The sequence below is a fragment of the Camellia sinensis genome, chromosome 8 (genome assembly GCF_055761805.1).
Source record: "Camellia sinensis isolate YWXY chromosome 8, ASM5576180v1, whole genome shotgun sequence".
Taxonomy (NCBI): domain Eukaryota; kingdom Viridiplantae; phylum Streptophyta; class Magnoliopsida; order Ericales; family Theaceae; genus Camellia; species Camellia sinensis.
Window position 1 is genome coordinate 59,622,603 of NC_138968.1, and position 17,372 is coordinate 59,639,974.

Consider the following 17,372-nt stretch of genomic DNA (forward strand, 5'->3'; position numbering starts at 1 on the left):
GTAGAGTAGATAAACTTCATGTTTTGGAGAGCTAGGATATTCCTGTGGAATTTACTTCCACTGCCATGTCTTCTTTTTGTTTAAACAATAATTCTTCTCCTTTTTATCTTTGGCATTCTAAATTAAGACATTTGTCTAGTGATCGTTTGAAACTTTAAGTACAATCTGGTTATTTAGGGTAATATTTCAAGTTGTGGAATTTCCGAATGCAATTGTTGTGAGTTTGCAAAGTTGTTTGCTTTTCCTTTCAATAAAAGCACTTTTGTATCTTTTGTCCCTTTTCAATTAGTTTATGCTGATGTACGGGGCCTTCCCCAATTTGTCACAAAGGGTGGTTCCTAGTTTTATGTTTCCTTTGTTGATGATTATAGTTGGTTTACATGGGTGGTGTATTTAATGAATCATAAATCTGATTTTTATAAAATATATTGTACTTTTCACTCCATGATTCACAATCAATTTTTTACTACCATTAAAATTCTCAATTCTTACTTAGGGGGAGTACTTTCTTTCTGAGTTTATTGAGTTTTTAGCTACTCATGGCACAATTTATCAATCATCTTGTTCTAATACTCTTGCATAGAATGGTTGGGCTGAAAGAAAACATCGTCATCTCCTTGACATCGCTTGGTCACTCCTTTCCTCTTATGTTCCTTTTGTGTTTTGGGATGAAGCCATGCTTATAGTTGTTTGTCTTCTCAATCACATACCCACTGCTCCTCTCTGGTACTTCTCCTTATAAGTGCCTATTTTGTGAGATTCCTAACTATTCTCTCCTTTGTGTCTTTGGTTCTGCTTGCTTTGTCCTTCTTCCCAAATGAGACTGCTCCAAACTTAGTTCTCGTTGTGTCTTGTGTGTTTTCTTGGGATATGACATTCATCAGAAGTGTTATTGTTTTTATGATTCTTTAACTAAGAAGCTCTACGTGTCGACATTTCATTTTCTTGGAAAAGTTACCTTCACATTTAATTCCACCCCTGCACTAGTTGATTAAGTAAAAATATATGAAAACATATTTTATTACTGTGTCCTCACCATGTCCGTGTCCTCATTTTTTTGAAATCGTCGTGTTTCGTGTCCGCATTTGTGTCTGTGTCCGCATCTGTATCCATGTCCGTGCTTCTTAGACCTTGACCGTAGATCTAGCTTGGTGAAGTATCTCGCCTTGCTTAGCTGGTCAATTGAATCTGTATTCAAGGGGATGGGATGTTTATTCTTGATGATCAGTTTGCCGAGTGCCCGATAATTGATGCATAGACGAAAACCATCATTATGCTTGCTTTGGAATAAGATAGGTGCACCAAATGGGGCCTTGGATGGCCTAATGAAGCCTGCATCCAATAGCTCTATAAGCTGCCTTCTTAACTCATTCAACTCAGGAATAGCCATTTGATATGGTGCACAAGCTGGTGGCTTCACTGCTAGCACCAACTCAATAGCATGATCCACGCCTCGACGTGGAGGCAACTCCTTGGGCATAATTTTTGTAAATTGCCTTAGCACCTTTTTTACTACTAGAGGAACGGGAGTAGACTCAAGAGTTTCATTCAACTTCAATGTGGCAACCAAAGTTTGCTCACTATGCTTGACACCCTTCTTGAGTTGCATTGCTGAGACAAATCGATCGCTATTGTTGATTGCCATAATAGGAATAAGACATGGCTTATCCCCTATCACACATATGTTGAAATAAGGCATGATTGTCGTCTTCGCGCTCCTGAAGAAATTCAAACCAACGTTGTCTTGGAAGTCATCCATGGGCACTGCAGTGAAGTTGGCTCTCCCTTCCTAAGAACTAACCTCAAGTGCATAGACCTTGCAATCCCATAGATGGGTTGTGCTGCCAAGTTAACCTCCTAGATGCGGCTAGAATCGTTCTCAAGAGATAGCCCAAGTTTCTCTATTTTAGTGTCAGCAACAAAGTTGTGCGTGGCTCCCGTGTCAATCAAGGCATGGATGGGCTTCCCATTAAGCTTTACATTCACAAACATCAAGCATATGGTGGAGGTCTTGCCCTTGTTCAACTTGTCAAATGATTCACCGGTCCATGTAGACTTCTTTTCCTTGCCCTCATCCTTGGGCTCAACGAGTTGCTTGGGATCTGAAAGCTTGCCAACTTTTCCACTCTTGACATTCTTTTTAGGCCTTGTTGTAGAAGCCCTCGTCTCCATGGCGTTCATCATGTGGAAGGCTCCCACTAGTGAGCCACTTCCCTTGGAACCCTTTCCACTTTGCTTAGACAACATGTCCTCTTCGTCGTAGTCGTTGTCGCTTGATTGAGAGGCGTGGTTAGACAATGGCTAATGCATTCAAGGCACACTTTTGTTGGCATTCAGACAACTTATGTGGCCCGTTGCATAAGAAGCATGAAATAGGGCCTCGCCTTTTGCTTGTGGACTGTTGAGGGGCTTTTGCTTTGTCACCATAGCTCTCTGTTGCCATTGTCCTCCATCTGAATGGGTTTTGGATGTAGAAGTGTTGGCTCCCCCACTCTTGGGTTTGTCATGGTCTTGGGGCTTTCCACCTCCCTTACTCTTGCGTGGAGAACCATTGTACCGTTGCTTCGGTTCTGCATAGTCAGTAAGGCACCCCGCAGCTGATTGCACATGGGCTAAATCTTGTACTTGTTGCCTTTGAAGTTCAACTCTTGCCCATGGCTTTAATCCCTCAAGAAAAAAGAAGAGCTTGTCTTTCTCTAACATGTCTCTAATGTCAAACATAAGCCTAGAGAACTACTTCACATAGTCTCTAATGGTGCCGGTGTGCTTGAAATCTCGTAAGGCATGCTGAGCAATGTACTCAATATTTTTAGGGAAGAATTAGAGCTTAAGTTCATGCTTGAGTTGCTCCCATGTCTCAATTGTGCATAGGCCTCATTGCATCTCATCATGTTTAGTCTACCACCATAGGTTGGCATCATTAGACAAATACATTGTGGCCATAGAAATTTTAGTCTCCTTTGATTCGGTTTTAACGGCTTTGAAACATTGCTCCATTTCAAAGAGGAAGTTGTCTTAACTCCTTGGCATTCTCGTGCGCCACAGTAGGCATGGGGCTCAGGCGCACGCACCATAGTGAACTCCAAGCGACCAACAGGTGCATTGCAAAAGGCACGAGTAAGAATACCAACCTGGACGCTAAGATCTTCTATCTCAAGCCTGAGTTCAGTTAGAACATTTTCCCAATCTTGCCCATGAGCTTGGGCATGTGCCGCTCCAAGGGTCAATATCTTGATGCCACGTACATTTATGCCTTCCAGGGAGTCCAAAGTATGCCCTAGTTGTTTGTGCAAGCGCATGCAAAGGGCCAAAACATCAGCCAAGAAGTGCTCATGGACTGCTGCCCAGCAGCCAGCGTGCACGCACTGGCACGCGGCCACGCCTGCGCGCATGCACCCATGTCTGCTAGCCCTCGCGCCTGCGCATGCCCATGCCCACAGCAGCCAGTGCCCATGCCACCAGCAGCACCTGTGCAGCAGCAGCTTTTGGCCAATATTTGAGGGACCAAATGGATTTTTTTGCCTTGTAAATTTTTATGCAAGTGCCTTAGTACGAAAGATGTTTGGGACCAAGTCTTGTGATTTTTCTCATTTTGTAGAATTTTTTGAAATTCATTATGACTCCTCAAACACTAAGGATTTTTCCTCCTACCAACTTGGAAATGGCTTAAAATGCTACATTAAAGTGGGGGTATCTCAAGTGTTGAACGATACCACTTATGCCTTTGAAGTACCTTAAGCTAGAGTAGTGGTAAGGCATCTCTTGTACCACTTTTGAGCATTGTTCAACATATGTAATCCGATCTTTTGCTTAAATAAAAACTCTCATTTTGATACGAGATTGTGCATTGTTGTGGCTTCTTGTTGCTTATTTTATTTAGCTATTTGCTTGCTATATTGTGGCACATCTCCAACCTTGTGGCTCACCTACTAACTTCTTGTGTTTGCTTGCCTTTGCAAACATCCTTGGCGGGCTAGTTGGGAGAGTAAACTAGCACCACACTCGTTTGCAACCTTTGGCAAGGCTTCCGTTTTGCCCGTGTGACACCTAGGCACCTCTAAGTGACACAGTGGAACATCATTGATGATGATGCATGTGTAATTATCACAGTAATGACCTCTGGTATGGGCGTTGTTGTACTGTCTTCCGCAGTAGTGAGATGTTAGTATTAAATGAGGACTTGGGACTTAAACATATGCAATGTGCTGGTCTGGCCTTTAATGTGGTGCAGTTGACACCAAACATGCGGACCTTACAATTCTGATCCTAAATGCAATTCTACAACAATTGAAAATCCATTCACTTTTTTTGTAGGTGGTCTAATTGTTATCACAACCCATATGTCTTTTATCGCATCAATATCCTCTTTGGTCACATCCTTTTTCTCTAACACTCACCATATTATATCTCTAAGCACCCTATCGTAGCCTTTTTCTAAATCTATAAAACCCATGTGAAGATCCCTCATCTTTTCTCTTTACTTTACTATTAATCTTCGTAGTAAATTTATGTCTTCTAGGGCTGAAATCAGTCTAGTTTGGTTAATGTATAAGGCATAATTTGTACTGAACTGTACAGATTGGTTTCTTGAAAATGAGCATTGAAGCCGACTGTACCAAGTTAACCACCAAGCCGAACTGGTGTATATTCGGGGAGTTCGGCTTGTTTGGTTTCATTGATTTGGAAATTGAAGAATAAAAAAGGATAACTAATACAACACTTAGATACAACACAACACTTAGATACACAATACACATGTATTTGTATATGTAATTTGGAAAAAAAATAAACCAGATGAAAATGAGAAATCTCTAATCATATACTCATTCCTTCATGCTTCGCATTACCAAAAGTCAAAAAATCCCTACATTCCTTTTGATGTAAAGACGCTTCATCAACAACTTTGCCATCAAACCTGCCAAATCAAACACTGATTGAAAGAAAGAAGAGGGAAAAAAATAAGAACTAGCAAGAAGAAAAGAAGGAAAAGAGAGGTTTTGTTATCTTTTGGTTCTGGGAAATTGAAGGAAATAAACTTGAATAGAAGAGATAGAGAGAAGAGAGGCGTATGAGTTGTTTTATTGGAGATAGTAAGATGAATTGATGTAGAGAGAATATGTTTCTTGGTTATTGAAGAAAATAAAATGAATAGACCTATGGAGTGAGGAGAGTTGTTTGGTTTACTTAATTGTTTTGGGAAGTGTATTTTTATTGGGAAATGCCTAGATCAGATACAATCAAGGTTTTAAAAAGCGGCCGCAACCGTTATGTAAGTTATTGCCACCCGTTACGGCCGCTATAACGGTATGATGGAAATTCACATGTATAAAGGCCGTTTCGGTGTTACATAACAGCCGTAGCAGTCGTAACGGTCCGTTAGACTCCTTTTACAATATTTTGAATAGCTTCCTTTTCCCAAGAAAAAAACAGAAGCTTACAAAAAAGAACAAATACTCAAGTGATCCAAACCCAAAGAAAAAATCTTATGTAAATTTGTTTTTCTTTATATATATATTTTTTTTATAAAATTTACGGCACAATTTTTATTTTATAATCCTTTCATTTAATAATTGTGAATATTCTTTATTTAGTTGGTTCAAGTGTTGGTAAAACATAATTTGTAGACATTTAAAATTAGTTAGTCTTAAAATCATTTACTATTGAAATAAAATGTAAAAAGCTCCTTTTATAGTGATTTGAAAATATGAAATATATTGGATCATACTTAAAAATTAACAAAAATTTATCACAATTTATTTTAAACTCCAATAAATGTGATTCTAAAGAGAAAAAAAAAAAATATGTGTTTCGGTAAGTTTTTTTCAAATTTTGCAAAAAATAAAATAAAAAAATCACAGTTCCGGTTACTGCAACCATTACGCTATGGCCTTTATACCTCGCAACCTTAACCACTACCGCGTCACTGCAACTGTTACAGCGACCGCAACCGCTTTTCACAACCTTGGATACAATAGATATATATATATACATATAGGGACGAACGTTGGTTTGGTGCATTTCGGTTTTTAATTGTGAAAACCAGGACAAAACCAAAAACTGAATTTTTATAGAGTAAAAAACCGAGCAGACCAAAGGTAATGAAAAAGCTGGCCAAATTCACTCAGTTCGGTCAGTTTGGTCAGTTTCGGTCCAGTCCATTTGGTGTGACTGGGTTTTTTTCCCTCCCCTAATCTCTTTCGTAGTTAATTTACCTGGTATAAATCCAAACAGATTCTCTGACACTATTGTTGTAACTCTTAAACAATGCTCAAGCACTCTGTTCTATAATTTCATTGTATAACTTATCACGTTAGGGGAAGGCTACCATGTGCACCCCAAAAAATGGTACATCTGGTATGCACTTTATACAAAAAGTATAACTTTTACCACAAAAATATAACTTTTTGCTCATCAACAAAAAGTATAACTTTTACCAACAAAAGCATGACTTTTCCATTCATAACTTAAGGGTTGCACACTATAACTTCACCATTCATAACTTTCACCAAAAAAAATTTGACTTCCACTACAAGAAGTCATGACTTATACCACAAAAATAGCAACTTGTGTTACGATACGCACCTTTTTACATCGTATGTTTCTATGATTCCAATTTTCAAAATCTCCTTTGTTTTTATATGCAATATATATACATATCTGAATTTTATGGCATTTTTCTTGTCTTTTTGCAGGTGAATTTATTTATAAGGTTTCTTCTCGATCACCAACTAGGCATTTTATTATACATTCGCGAAAGGCATTGCTCAATGGCATTAGCCCAGCCGATAATCGAAAAATCCCTCCCTTGAAGTATGTAGTTACTTGGAACATTAATTGTTTATTAAGCATGCTACCAATTATATACATTATGTAGTCATATAATTGGCTTTATTGTTATCAGTTCAATGCTACCTAGTAAAAATAAATAAATAAAAGAAAAAGGGGAAAAATGTTCAAATTAATGAAGGATAAACTTTTTAGATCATGAAAGATCTGCTTCTATTTTTTGTAGTGCAATTGATAATTTCATCTATGCAGATATGAATACTACTACGCCCTCTTGCGTGACTTTCCAGACTTGAGGCTTACAATTAATGGAGGCATAAATGGTGTTGATGAGGTGACTGCTATTTTGGTCTGGCAAACTTGAAATATAACTCAGTGTGTTGTGGCTAAGCCTTATAAGGTGAAATTGCATGCATATAGTGTGAGAATATTAGGTTTTATGTGTATATGGTATTATATATAATAATAAAAAAAAATAACGCCCAATTAGCGCATATTAATGTGTGTTTGGGAGGGGAAAGATTGGGTACACACCTAACCTTTGGTATAGTGCACCTAACCTTTAAAAAAAATCAAAACTTAGCTTTTTCTAACCAATTCTTCAAACCCCTTTTCTTTTTCAAGTTCTCTTCTATTTCTTTCATTTCAATCTCTCTAAATCTTAGTCTAGATGATTTTCTTGCTAGATTACAACAACAACATAAGGTACAGAGTTGGATTTCTTACCCTTAAGTGAATTTCTGTCAATTCCTAGGTTTAAGGTTTGGATTTCTTTGACTCTGCTTTTATTCTTCCTTTCTGTCTTCTCTCCTTCCTTCTCCGTTCTTCTCCTTTCTTGTCTTTCTTTCTCTAGTAGATTTTTATCTTCTTAATTTGATTTATCTAGCTGGGCAAGACAAAAGGTTGGTTAGAACACAAATTCTCTCTAACCTTCTCCTATATTCTAGGTTCTACAAATTTTCTTCTTGTTTTTCATTTAATTTGACAAGGTAAGACAAAAGGGTGAATAGGCCAAAAGGTAAGGTGCATGCTTGCTTCACCTACTTGCTTGCTTCATCAATTCCTTAATCTCCATCATTAGTTTAGTTAATCAATCAATCAAGGTTAAGTTTAATCTTGCTTAGCTTAATTAATCATGATTAAATCTCACTAATCTTACTTAATTAGTGCTAATCTTGATTTGCAAAATATCACATAGTATTAAAATGATAAGCACATTAGTTTAAAATCTTTAAGCTCCTTGATTAGTAAATAGGACAACTCAAAAGTTACTAAATTTAGCCCAAAAGTCATTCCCTAACTCTTAATTCAAGACATAAGGGTTTTCATGTTCAAAGCTCTATATTAACATATACTTCCAAACTCATCTTCAAGTAATTTTATTCTTAGGTTTGTTTTATCAAGACATGTTTCTCATTTCTAATTCTTAGCAAGTCCTAATTTAAACTGGCATATAACATAACACAAGGCTTAGGGTATTCAAAGATAGATAATAATATAGTTATAGCACGTGGCAGGCCACCTAAACAAAACAACCACTAACTCTTGTTACATTAATGTCGTTCAAGGTAACACACCATCTTGTGGTGTTATTAGCGCCTGACAAAGGAACCACTCTTTGTGTCGTTGTCAATATTAAGTAGAAAAACTTGACCAGACAGCCTAAAAATAACTCAGAGATTGCAAACCCTGTTTTTGTCACACAAGGAAATGCCACAGCATACATGCAAATGTATACTAGTGACAGTCGACCTCATCCTCTTTCTGCTCTACCTTTAATCCATAAAGTTTCTATACATGAAAATTGAGTTATTAGTCAGTACATCCAAATCCAAAGTGAATAGAAATGGAGAGAGATGGATCACTTTTCACCAATTTCCTTGGGACTTCAACCTTTAGTCTCATCCTCATTTTTCACTGAAGAAGTCAGCCATTTATCAATTTCTCTTTGTATAACTAATGCCTTTCCCTATCATTCATTCCTCACAATCAGATTCCTGAACTCCTGATTTATCTACAAAAAAAAGCAATGGTCTTTCTAGGTTAAACAAAAATCGGGACATGTTTTCACTTGACAAAAGATGCAACTGCTGGAGAGCACTCTAGTGAAGATCTTATTCAAACTAGTTACAATACTAGGGTTCTAAGATCTGCAATCATATTTATAGCCATCAGAGATGTTTACAGCTCTAGATTTACCCTCAAAGATACTGGCTATTGCATGTCATTAATTCTATTATTTTGTATGTACAAATGTTGGATTACATGATTAAAATTCTCTTCATTTTTTCGTTTGAATCTAGATTAGGTCTTTTATTCTATGCTGTTGTATATGTTGAGTAGTCATTTATGCCTTCTTCCAACTTTGGACATGATTTGGACTACCCTCCTGGGCTGAGTGAGTTTCATATTTTGCATTATGCTGATATTAAATATACTTCATGATGCATAAAAGAGTTTGTTGCATTTTCACTTTTAACCTATTTTTTGGTGACATTTTAACTAATAGGTGAATGCGGCCCGAATGGAAGGAGCTCATGGTGTTATGGTTGGACGTGCAGCATACAACAAGTACGCACAATGTGCAGGCCTGTTAACAGCGGATTGGGTTTCACCTGAATCTGATCTGAAATATCCGATCGGTTTAGTTGAAATCCAATCTGATTAATCCGTCTAATTTGATTTCAAACGAAACACAGATCCAGATAAATCCAATCCGATCTGATTATAATATTCTATCACACTCTTCTACATGCTTATAGATTCATATATTTATATACACACCCAGAAGGAAACAGTGAAACCCATTTCAATTTTGTAGCTCTCCCTATCACAATCATGCTTATATATTCATAAATTTATAATGATGGTAAAGCTATTGGGAATCAGTAGAAACTACCATGAACTCAGTCCTAAAGTGTTTGTAAGCAAAGCACAGACAAAGCAAGCCATGAGAGGGATCAAGGAGAGTCATTTTACCATTGCAGGGAGCAGACTCGAAGTAAGCGAACTGACTCAAAATGACAAACTGACTTAAAATAAACAGATCGGATTTACGGATCTGATATCCATATAAAGCAGATTCGGATGGGATTGTTCATTGTCAGATTTTGTGAATTTGGATTAATGATTAATCAGATCGGATCAGATTACGTCAAATCCAATCCAAATCCGACTTGTTTGCAGGCCTATTTGATAGTATCCTTTCTATGTCCACTGATTTCACTTAAAATTGTTGTTTAACTTGGTCTATTTGAGTTTTAACTGCACACCAAGCGTAGGCTAGGATCAGAACGATGCTATCTAATTTAATTGCTGAATCTAGATGTTATTTGACAACTGATGTCTAATGTCATTTATGTAGTTACATCCTTTGTAGCAATTGGGGAAGGTCCCCACTATGTACCAGTTGAAAGGGGCTGAAGAAATAGAATACTAACAGTAAAAGGAAGAGCAAACATCTTTGCAAACTTACACCCACTGCACTCAGAAATGTCCCTAACAGAGACAATACCTAAATGGCCAGGTTTTACTAGATAAATGTCCTAGTTGAGAATGCCAAAGCTAAAAATGAGAGGACTAGTCATTTAAACAAAAAGAGGACATACCAGTGGAAGGAGATATCAGAAGGAGATGCAAGTGCTCCAAGACATAAAGTTCACCAACTCTATACCCAAACCCAATTTGCCTGTTGAACACCTAATCCTGCACGACACAATCAGAAGAAGAGTAAACAACATCAAAATCCGAATCACATAATTGACTAATAGATAGGAGACTTAGAAACAATTGAGGAACATAAAAGACATGAGGAACGGACGAAGAGAAGAGGAGATAGAATAGACATAAGGGATCCATTAGCAGTAGTAGTAATAGGGGAAGAGGGAGAGACACAATTGCTGAAAAGAGACAAAAACAGGGGTCATATGATGAGAACAAGTAGAGTAAAAAACCCATGTGGTAGTAGAGAGAATACCTGAGGTAAAAGAACTATACAAAACTAATGAAATGGTGGTCATAGTCGAAGCCTAAGAAGAAATGTCCTGATGGGCAACCATGAATGATGAAAACTGCTCAAACATAGATGAGAGGGAGTCGTCAAAGTCCGGTCAAACCAGCACCAAACAACCCAAGAGCCAAACTCCGAAGTCACAATCCAAGAACCAAACTAAGCCCAACAACCAAACAAATCAAATACCAGCTGGGTCGATGTCACGACCCCAGAGGACAGCGCAGTGGTTGGCCAGTACTCACAGACTACCTAAGGCCTAACTTTCAAAACAAGTTGGACTCTTAGGATAATTGGGGCAAACTTTCCATTTTTGAATGTGGAAGCCATTATTTGCTTATGTTGAATCCATTTGAAACATTTATTCAGAGTAGTGCATAATTAAATCAAATGAAAGGATACATTCCTCTTGGATTGTTATCATATATTATTACATGATCTAAAAACAAAGTAAAGTACAACACTTATGACAAAACTTTACAAAACCAGTACAAGCATACAAGACCGGTTTCTAATTAAACTTCTCTTCGTAATTAAGCTTTTCATCACCTACATATATATATATATATATATGAGAGAGGGGTGAGCCATTGCCTAATGAATAGTAATATAGTGAAGTAGTAAATGTATTAACATTGATGAGCTTTTATAAAACAAAGCATAAATCATAGCTTGAACATAGCATACTTTGATCATGATAATAACAAGCTTAACTTGCAAGCATTTACATAGCGATGAACATTCCAAGGATTCTTGAGTATTAAGGTGTCATCGGCATGAGTCCCCTAATGACTAAGACATAGCAAGGAGTTATTGGCATGAGCCCCCCATTAACTAGGATATATTCCAAGGGTTTCATCTGTTTGTTTAGGTAAAATCAAACCTTGGTGAATGAATATCAATACATTCCCTTTTATATTAATTAACATAACTTACAAGGAGAGCCCTAAGGCATGAAATCAAGAAACAAATAATTACAAATATATAAATGAATATTCTAATACTCCCCCTCAAGCTGGTGCGAAGATATCTCTCATCCCCAGCTTGCGAAGAATATCATGAAACGGGATATTCCCAACCCCCTTTGTAAGGATATCAGCAAGTTGTTCACCAAACTTCACAAATGGAGTACATATTGTGCCGCTAGTGAGTTTCTCCTTAATGAAGTGACGATTAATCTCAACATGCTTTGTCCTGTCATGTTGAACTGGATTGTGAGTTATATTGATGGCAGCTTTATTATCACAATATAGTCGCATGGAATCCGTTTGATCTATCCCCAGATCACTCAACAACAACTTGATCCACAAGAGCTCACACACACCTTGTGCCATGGCTCTAAACTCTGCCTCCGCACTAGACCGGGCAACCACATTCTGTTTCTTACTTCTTCAAGTAACTAGATTCCCTCCAACAAAGGTACAATACCCCGAAGTGGACCTCCTATCAGTTACTGATCATGCCCAATCTGCATCCGTATAGGCTTCCACACTAAGATGATCGTGTTTGGAAAAATAAAGGCCCTTTCCAGGAGAAGATTTTACGTATCTCAGAATCCTCATAACTGCCTCCAAGTGTATTGCATGAGGAGCATGCATGAACTAGCTAACTATACTAACTACAATAGCGATATCAGGACGAGAATGGGATAAGTAAATGAGCTTACCCACTAGCCCCTGATAACTCCCCCTATCAACAGTTGCTCCTCCAATATCATCACTCAGTTTCTGGTCAGGCTCTAGAGGAGTGTCACAGGCTTTGCTTCCCAGCATCCCTGTTTCTTTCAATAGGTCAAGGACATATTTTCTTTGACAGATGAAAACCCCATCCTTGGATCTGGCAACTTCAATACCCAAAAAATACTTCAGATTTCCCAAGTTTTTGATCTCAAACTCACTTGCCAAATACTTCTTTAGCAGAGGAATTTCCTCAACATCATCCCCTGTAAGCACTATGTCATCCACATACACAATGAGAGTCGTCGTCTTACCATGGGAGGAATGTTTAACAAACAGAGTATGATCAGCCTAACTTTATTTGAAACCATACTTCACCATTGCTTGAGTAAATCTCTTAAACCAAGCCCTTGGAGACTGCTTGAGACCGTATAGTGACTTTTGAAGTCGACATGCCTTCCCCTTTGTCTAATGATCTTCAAAACCAGGGGGAATGTTCATATATACCTCTTCTTCTAGGTCACCATGGAGGAAAGCATTCTTCACATCAAACTAGTGAAGTGGCCAATCCAAATTAGCTGCAAGAGAAAGGAGTACCCTGACAGAATTCATCTTCGCAGCTGGAGCAAATGTCTCTTGATAGTCCACCTCATATGTCTGAGTAAAACCCTTTGTTACAAGTCGAGCCTTATAACGCTCAACTAAACCATCTGCCTTGTGCTTTACTGTATACATCCATTTGCATCCCACGGTTCGTTTGCCCCTAGGTAACTTAGTCAATTTCCAAGTGTCATTCTTACAAAGTGCTTTCATTTCCTCAATCATAGCAAGTTTCCACTTAGAGGTAGTGAGAGCATCCTAAAAATGATTAGGTATACTCACAGAAGAAATGTTGGATACAAAAGCTCTATATGAGGATGACAAATGAGAGTATGACATAAAATTAGAGATAGGATGTTGAGTGCAAGATCTCACACCCTTTCTCTTGGCAATAGGAATATCAAGATCAGTAGTGTCAGGAATAGCAATATCAGTGGACTCGAGAGAAACAACAGGGTCAAAGTTACCTGGACTCTTATCAGAAGTAGGAGATGGCAATGGGTGAGCAGAAATGGTCTCTTGTATCCAAGTAACTTTCTGTCTATCTTTGTCCCTGACATAAACTTGCCCTTCCCTGTCGTTGGTGGCATTAAAGTCTATAGTCTCAGCAATATGTGGTGGAGGAACAAATGATTCCACCATAGGAGTAACAGGGACAACAGGAATCTCTTCACATGAAGGCTCCCCTTAAAGGGATGACTGGGGCACCGAAGAAAACAAGAAGTAAGACTGGGACTCAAAGAATGTGACGTTCATGGACACAAACTACTTACGAGAAGGAGGATCATAACACTTATATCCCTTTTGAGTAGGGGAGTAGCCGAGGAAAACACAGTTGAGAGAACGAGGGTCCAACTTATCACGAGTAGGGGAATGATTGTGAACAAAACAAACACACCCAAAGATTTTTGGAGAAATGGAAAACAGAGACGCGGACCCTAAGAGAACCTGGAGAGGAGCCTTTTTATGCAATACTAGAGTAGAAAGACGATTAATGAGATAGGCAGCGGTGAGAACGGCCTTGCCCTAATGGGACCAAGGCACACCCATAGAAAAACACATACACTGAGCCATGTCAAGAAGATGACGATTCTTGCGCTCTGCGACCCCATTTTGTTGCTGGGTATTGGTGCAAGAAGTTTGATGGATAATGCCATGAGTGGAAAAATATCTCTATGACCCCGAATCAATATATTTACCCTCATTATCAGAACGTAAAATTTTGACAACAGTCCCAAATTGAGTACAAAGCATTTTATAAAAATTTTGAAACACAGAGAAAACCTCACTCTTTTCTTTCATGAGATACACCCAAGTAGTACCGGAAAAATCATCGATAAACGTGACAAACCATCTATGGCCTTTCAATGACACAACACGAGATGGACCCCAAACATCATAATGTATTAAAGAAAAAGGAACTGCACTTTTATTAATACGAGGAGCAAAAGAAGCTCGTGTTTGTTTGCCTAGTTGACAAGACTCACATTGAAAGTCAGACACATTATTTGTGGTAAAGGAAATAAATGTTGAAGCAGATAAAAAGAGGAATGACCAAGACGTCGATGCCACAACCATAAATTGTTCTTAGTGGTTGGAGACTGGATAGAATGATGTGTAACCTTGTCAGCCTGATCCAAGATATAGAGATCATGTTCTGCTTTACCACTGCCAATCGTCCTCCCCGTGATAAGGTCCTGAAAAAGACAATGATCAGGGAAAAAAGTCACACTACAATTCAAATCCTGAGTAAGACGACTCAAGGATAAAAGATTAGTAGAGAAATTAGGAACATGTAAAACTGAAGAGAGAGGAAGGGTAGGAGTGGCACGAATTAAACCTTTTCTAGAGACAGAAGAAATAGTACCATCTGCAATGCAAACTTTGTCGTGTCCTGAAGAGGGCTTATAGTCGGAGAAAAGATCAGAAGATCTAGACATATAATCTGAGGCACTAGAATCAATAACCCATGGGATAGACTTATAGGATAGGAAAGCACTGGAAAGAGAGGCGAAGTTACCTGATCGGGCAAATGAAGAAGAGGATGCATCCGGAGGAGTGGCAGAAGACTGGCGGTTCAACAAGTGACGCAAAACATCCTCAAACTCAGAAGAAGACAGGCCAGATACCCTATCAGAGGACAAGCCAACTGGGGCTGGAGTGGAATCAAGTATGCCAACTGCTTCTCCAGAACACTCTGCCTTACTTTCCTCAATCAAAACAAGTTTTTTTATTTTTATTTTTATTTTTATTTTATTTTTTATGATCAATATATCAGTACCAAACCTCACAGAGACATGCGAGAGCCACAGAGGAACAAAAAGACTGTCGACTAGACTTAAACAGACAGTCGAACTGCCAAAAGGTGTCGTCTAGTCCTGGGTGAACTCTGATGGAAGGCGTCAGGTCCTGGGTGACCTCCGACTGGCTTCGTCCTGGCTTAGATGGCCTCCGACGGTTGTCGGCTGAGCTTGGAAGGCTTGCTACTGCGTGCGCAAGCCCTAGCGGAAGTCGTCTGGTCCTGGGTTACCTCTGACTGGTGTCGTCCTGGCCTCTATGGCCTCCGACGGCTGTCGGTTGAGCCTGGAAGGCCTGCTGCAGCGTGCGCAAGCCCCAGATAGCTAAATGAGATACTGAAAAATGGTGGTGGTGGGTTGGCTGGAGATGGGTTTTTTTCAGAGTGGTGATGGAAGGTGGCGGAAGAAGCTGGGTTTAGGGTTTGGGCTCTGATACCATGTTTGTTTAGGTAAAATCAAACCTTGGTGAATGAATATCAATTCATTCCCTTTTATATTAATTAAGTAACATAACTTACAAGGAGAGCCTTAAGGCATGAAATCAGGAAACAGATAATTACAAATATATAAATGAATATTCTAACATCATCTCCATACATGATAGAAGAGCATAGGGTGCTCATTCATGATAAATCATTAGCATAGCTTTCATAAACATAACATAGGTTTTGCATTTGAAACATAGCTTATTAAACATAACTTTACTACACTACTATTCACAAATGGCTCTTGAACCAAGGGTGTTTTCTTCCTCCAAATGCTTGACCTACATAGAACATGAAGAAGGCATTGAACACAATTCAATTTACAAGCTCTAACTTCAATTCAATTCCCTAAACTTACCTTAATATTTCTTAATTATTTTCTTAGATTGTTGAAGGTCTTTCTAAGCTTATTCCTAGTCTAAATGAAGTGTCAAATGCATGCCTAGAAGCATCCTAGGTGATTAAGGCTTGATGAATATTGGAGTGTGCCAAAGACGTACGTTGAAGGGCCTTAAGTATTCCACAACAATTTTGTATGCTTTGCATTAAAAAATATCATGTTTAGATGTTTAAGGTTTAAGGAAATAGGAAGAAATGAAAGGGAAAGCTAGGAGAGGAATTAGCATGAAATGGTTAGGAAGAAATGAGCAGCCTTCACTAATTTAAACATATCATTTTGTATACTTAGAATTTGGATGTGAGACCACCACCATTGGAAACTAGACTTTCAAGGCTTGAATTTAGACTTAAGAATCGCTTAAAACCGTGTCCAGATGGGAGAGATATATGCCCATTTGAAGTTGGGCTGAAACAGGGGTGCCACATGTGCAGGGATTAGGGCCGCACGTGTGGTTTTGTGCAGTCCCAAAAATGGTTTCTGAAAGGTCTGGCCGCATGTGCGGAAGTGGCTGTTCGAAATTTCTTGCTTGTGTCCAAAATTTAGGCTTTTAAAAACTCTAGAAAATCGTAGGGAAGTATGAAAACAAGGCTTCTTGTATCAAGAACATCAAAAATAAGATCAAACAACAAGATTTCTTAGAGAATTTATGAACTCTAGCTTTTACTCAAACCATATCTTTTTAAGCTTTCTAAACATGAAATTAAACTTGCAAAACTTCTTAGAGATATAATGAAAACATGAAGATGAAACTTCTAATGCATCAAGAATATCAAAATCAAGATTAGAATGTTAAAAACCTAAGCCACCTAGCTTGTTCTTCAACTTATTCATCTTTTCTTCTTTCTTTCTTCCATAACTCCATTACTAACTCATATTAATTCTAATTTCTTCTCAATCTTAGGTGTTAGGAGGGATCACTACAAGAATTAGAGTTGAAATCTCACCTTAGAATGATTGAAGGGTGAATTTTGATGAATTTCTTGAAACTCTCTTTTTCTTTCTCCTTTCTTCTCCTTTCTTCTAGCCTTTTCTTTCTCCATCAGATTTTTCTCCCTTTTAATTCTTGATTTGGTTCTATTTAAAGGTAAGACAAAAAGCTAGCAAAAACAAGGGCTAGGT

The 17,372-nt window shown here is 38.3% G+C and overlaps 1 protein-coding gene across 6 annotated transcripts in view; it reads left to right on the forward strand.

Moving 5' to 3' along the window:
• Positions 1–17,372, forward strand: part of LOC114282730 (uncharacterized) — an 86,448-nt gene that overhangs the window by 42,379 nt on the left and 26,697 nt on the right. For all 6 annotated transcript variants that reach the window (XM_082882740.1, XM_082882737.1, XM_082882738.1 and 3 more), the window contains 3 exons: positions 6,693–6,810; positions 7,039–7,120; positions 9,296–9,357. In XM_082882740.1, coding sequence (XP_082738866.1) covers positions 6,693–6,810; positions 7,039–7,120; positions 9,296–9,357 — 262 coding nt within the window. The remainder of the gene's footprint in view (positions 1–6,692; positions 6,811–7,038; positions 7,121–9,295; positions 9,358–17,372) is intronic.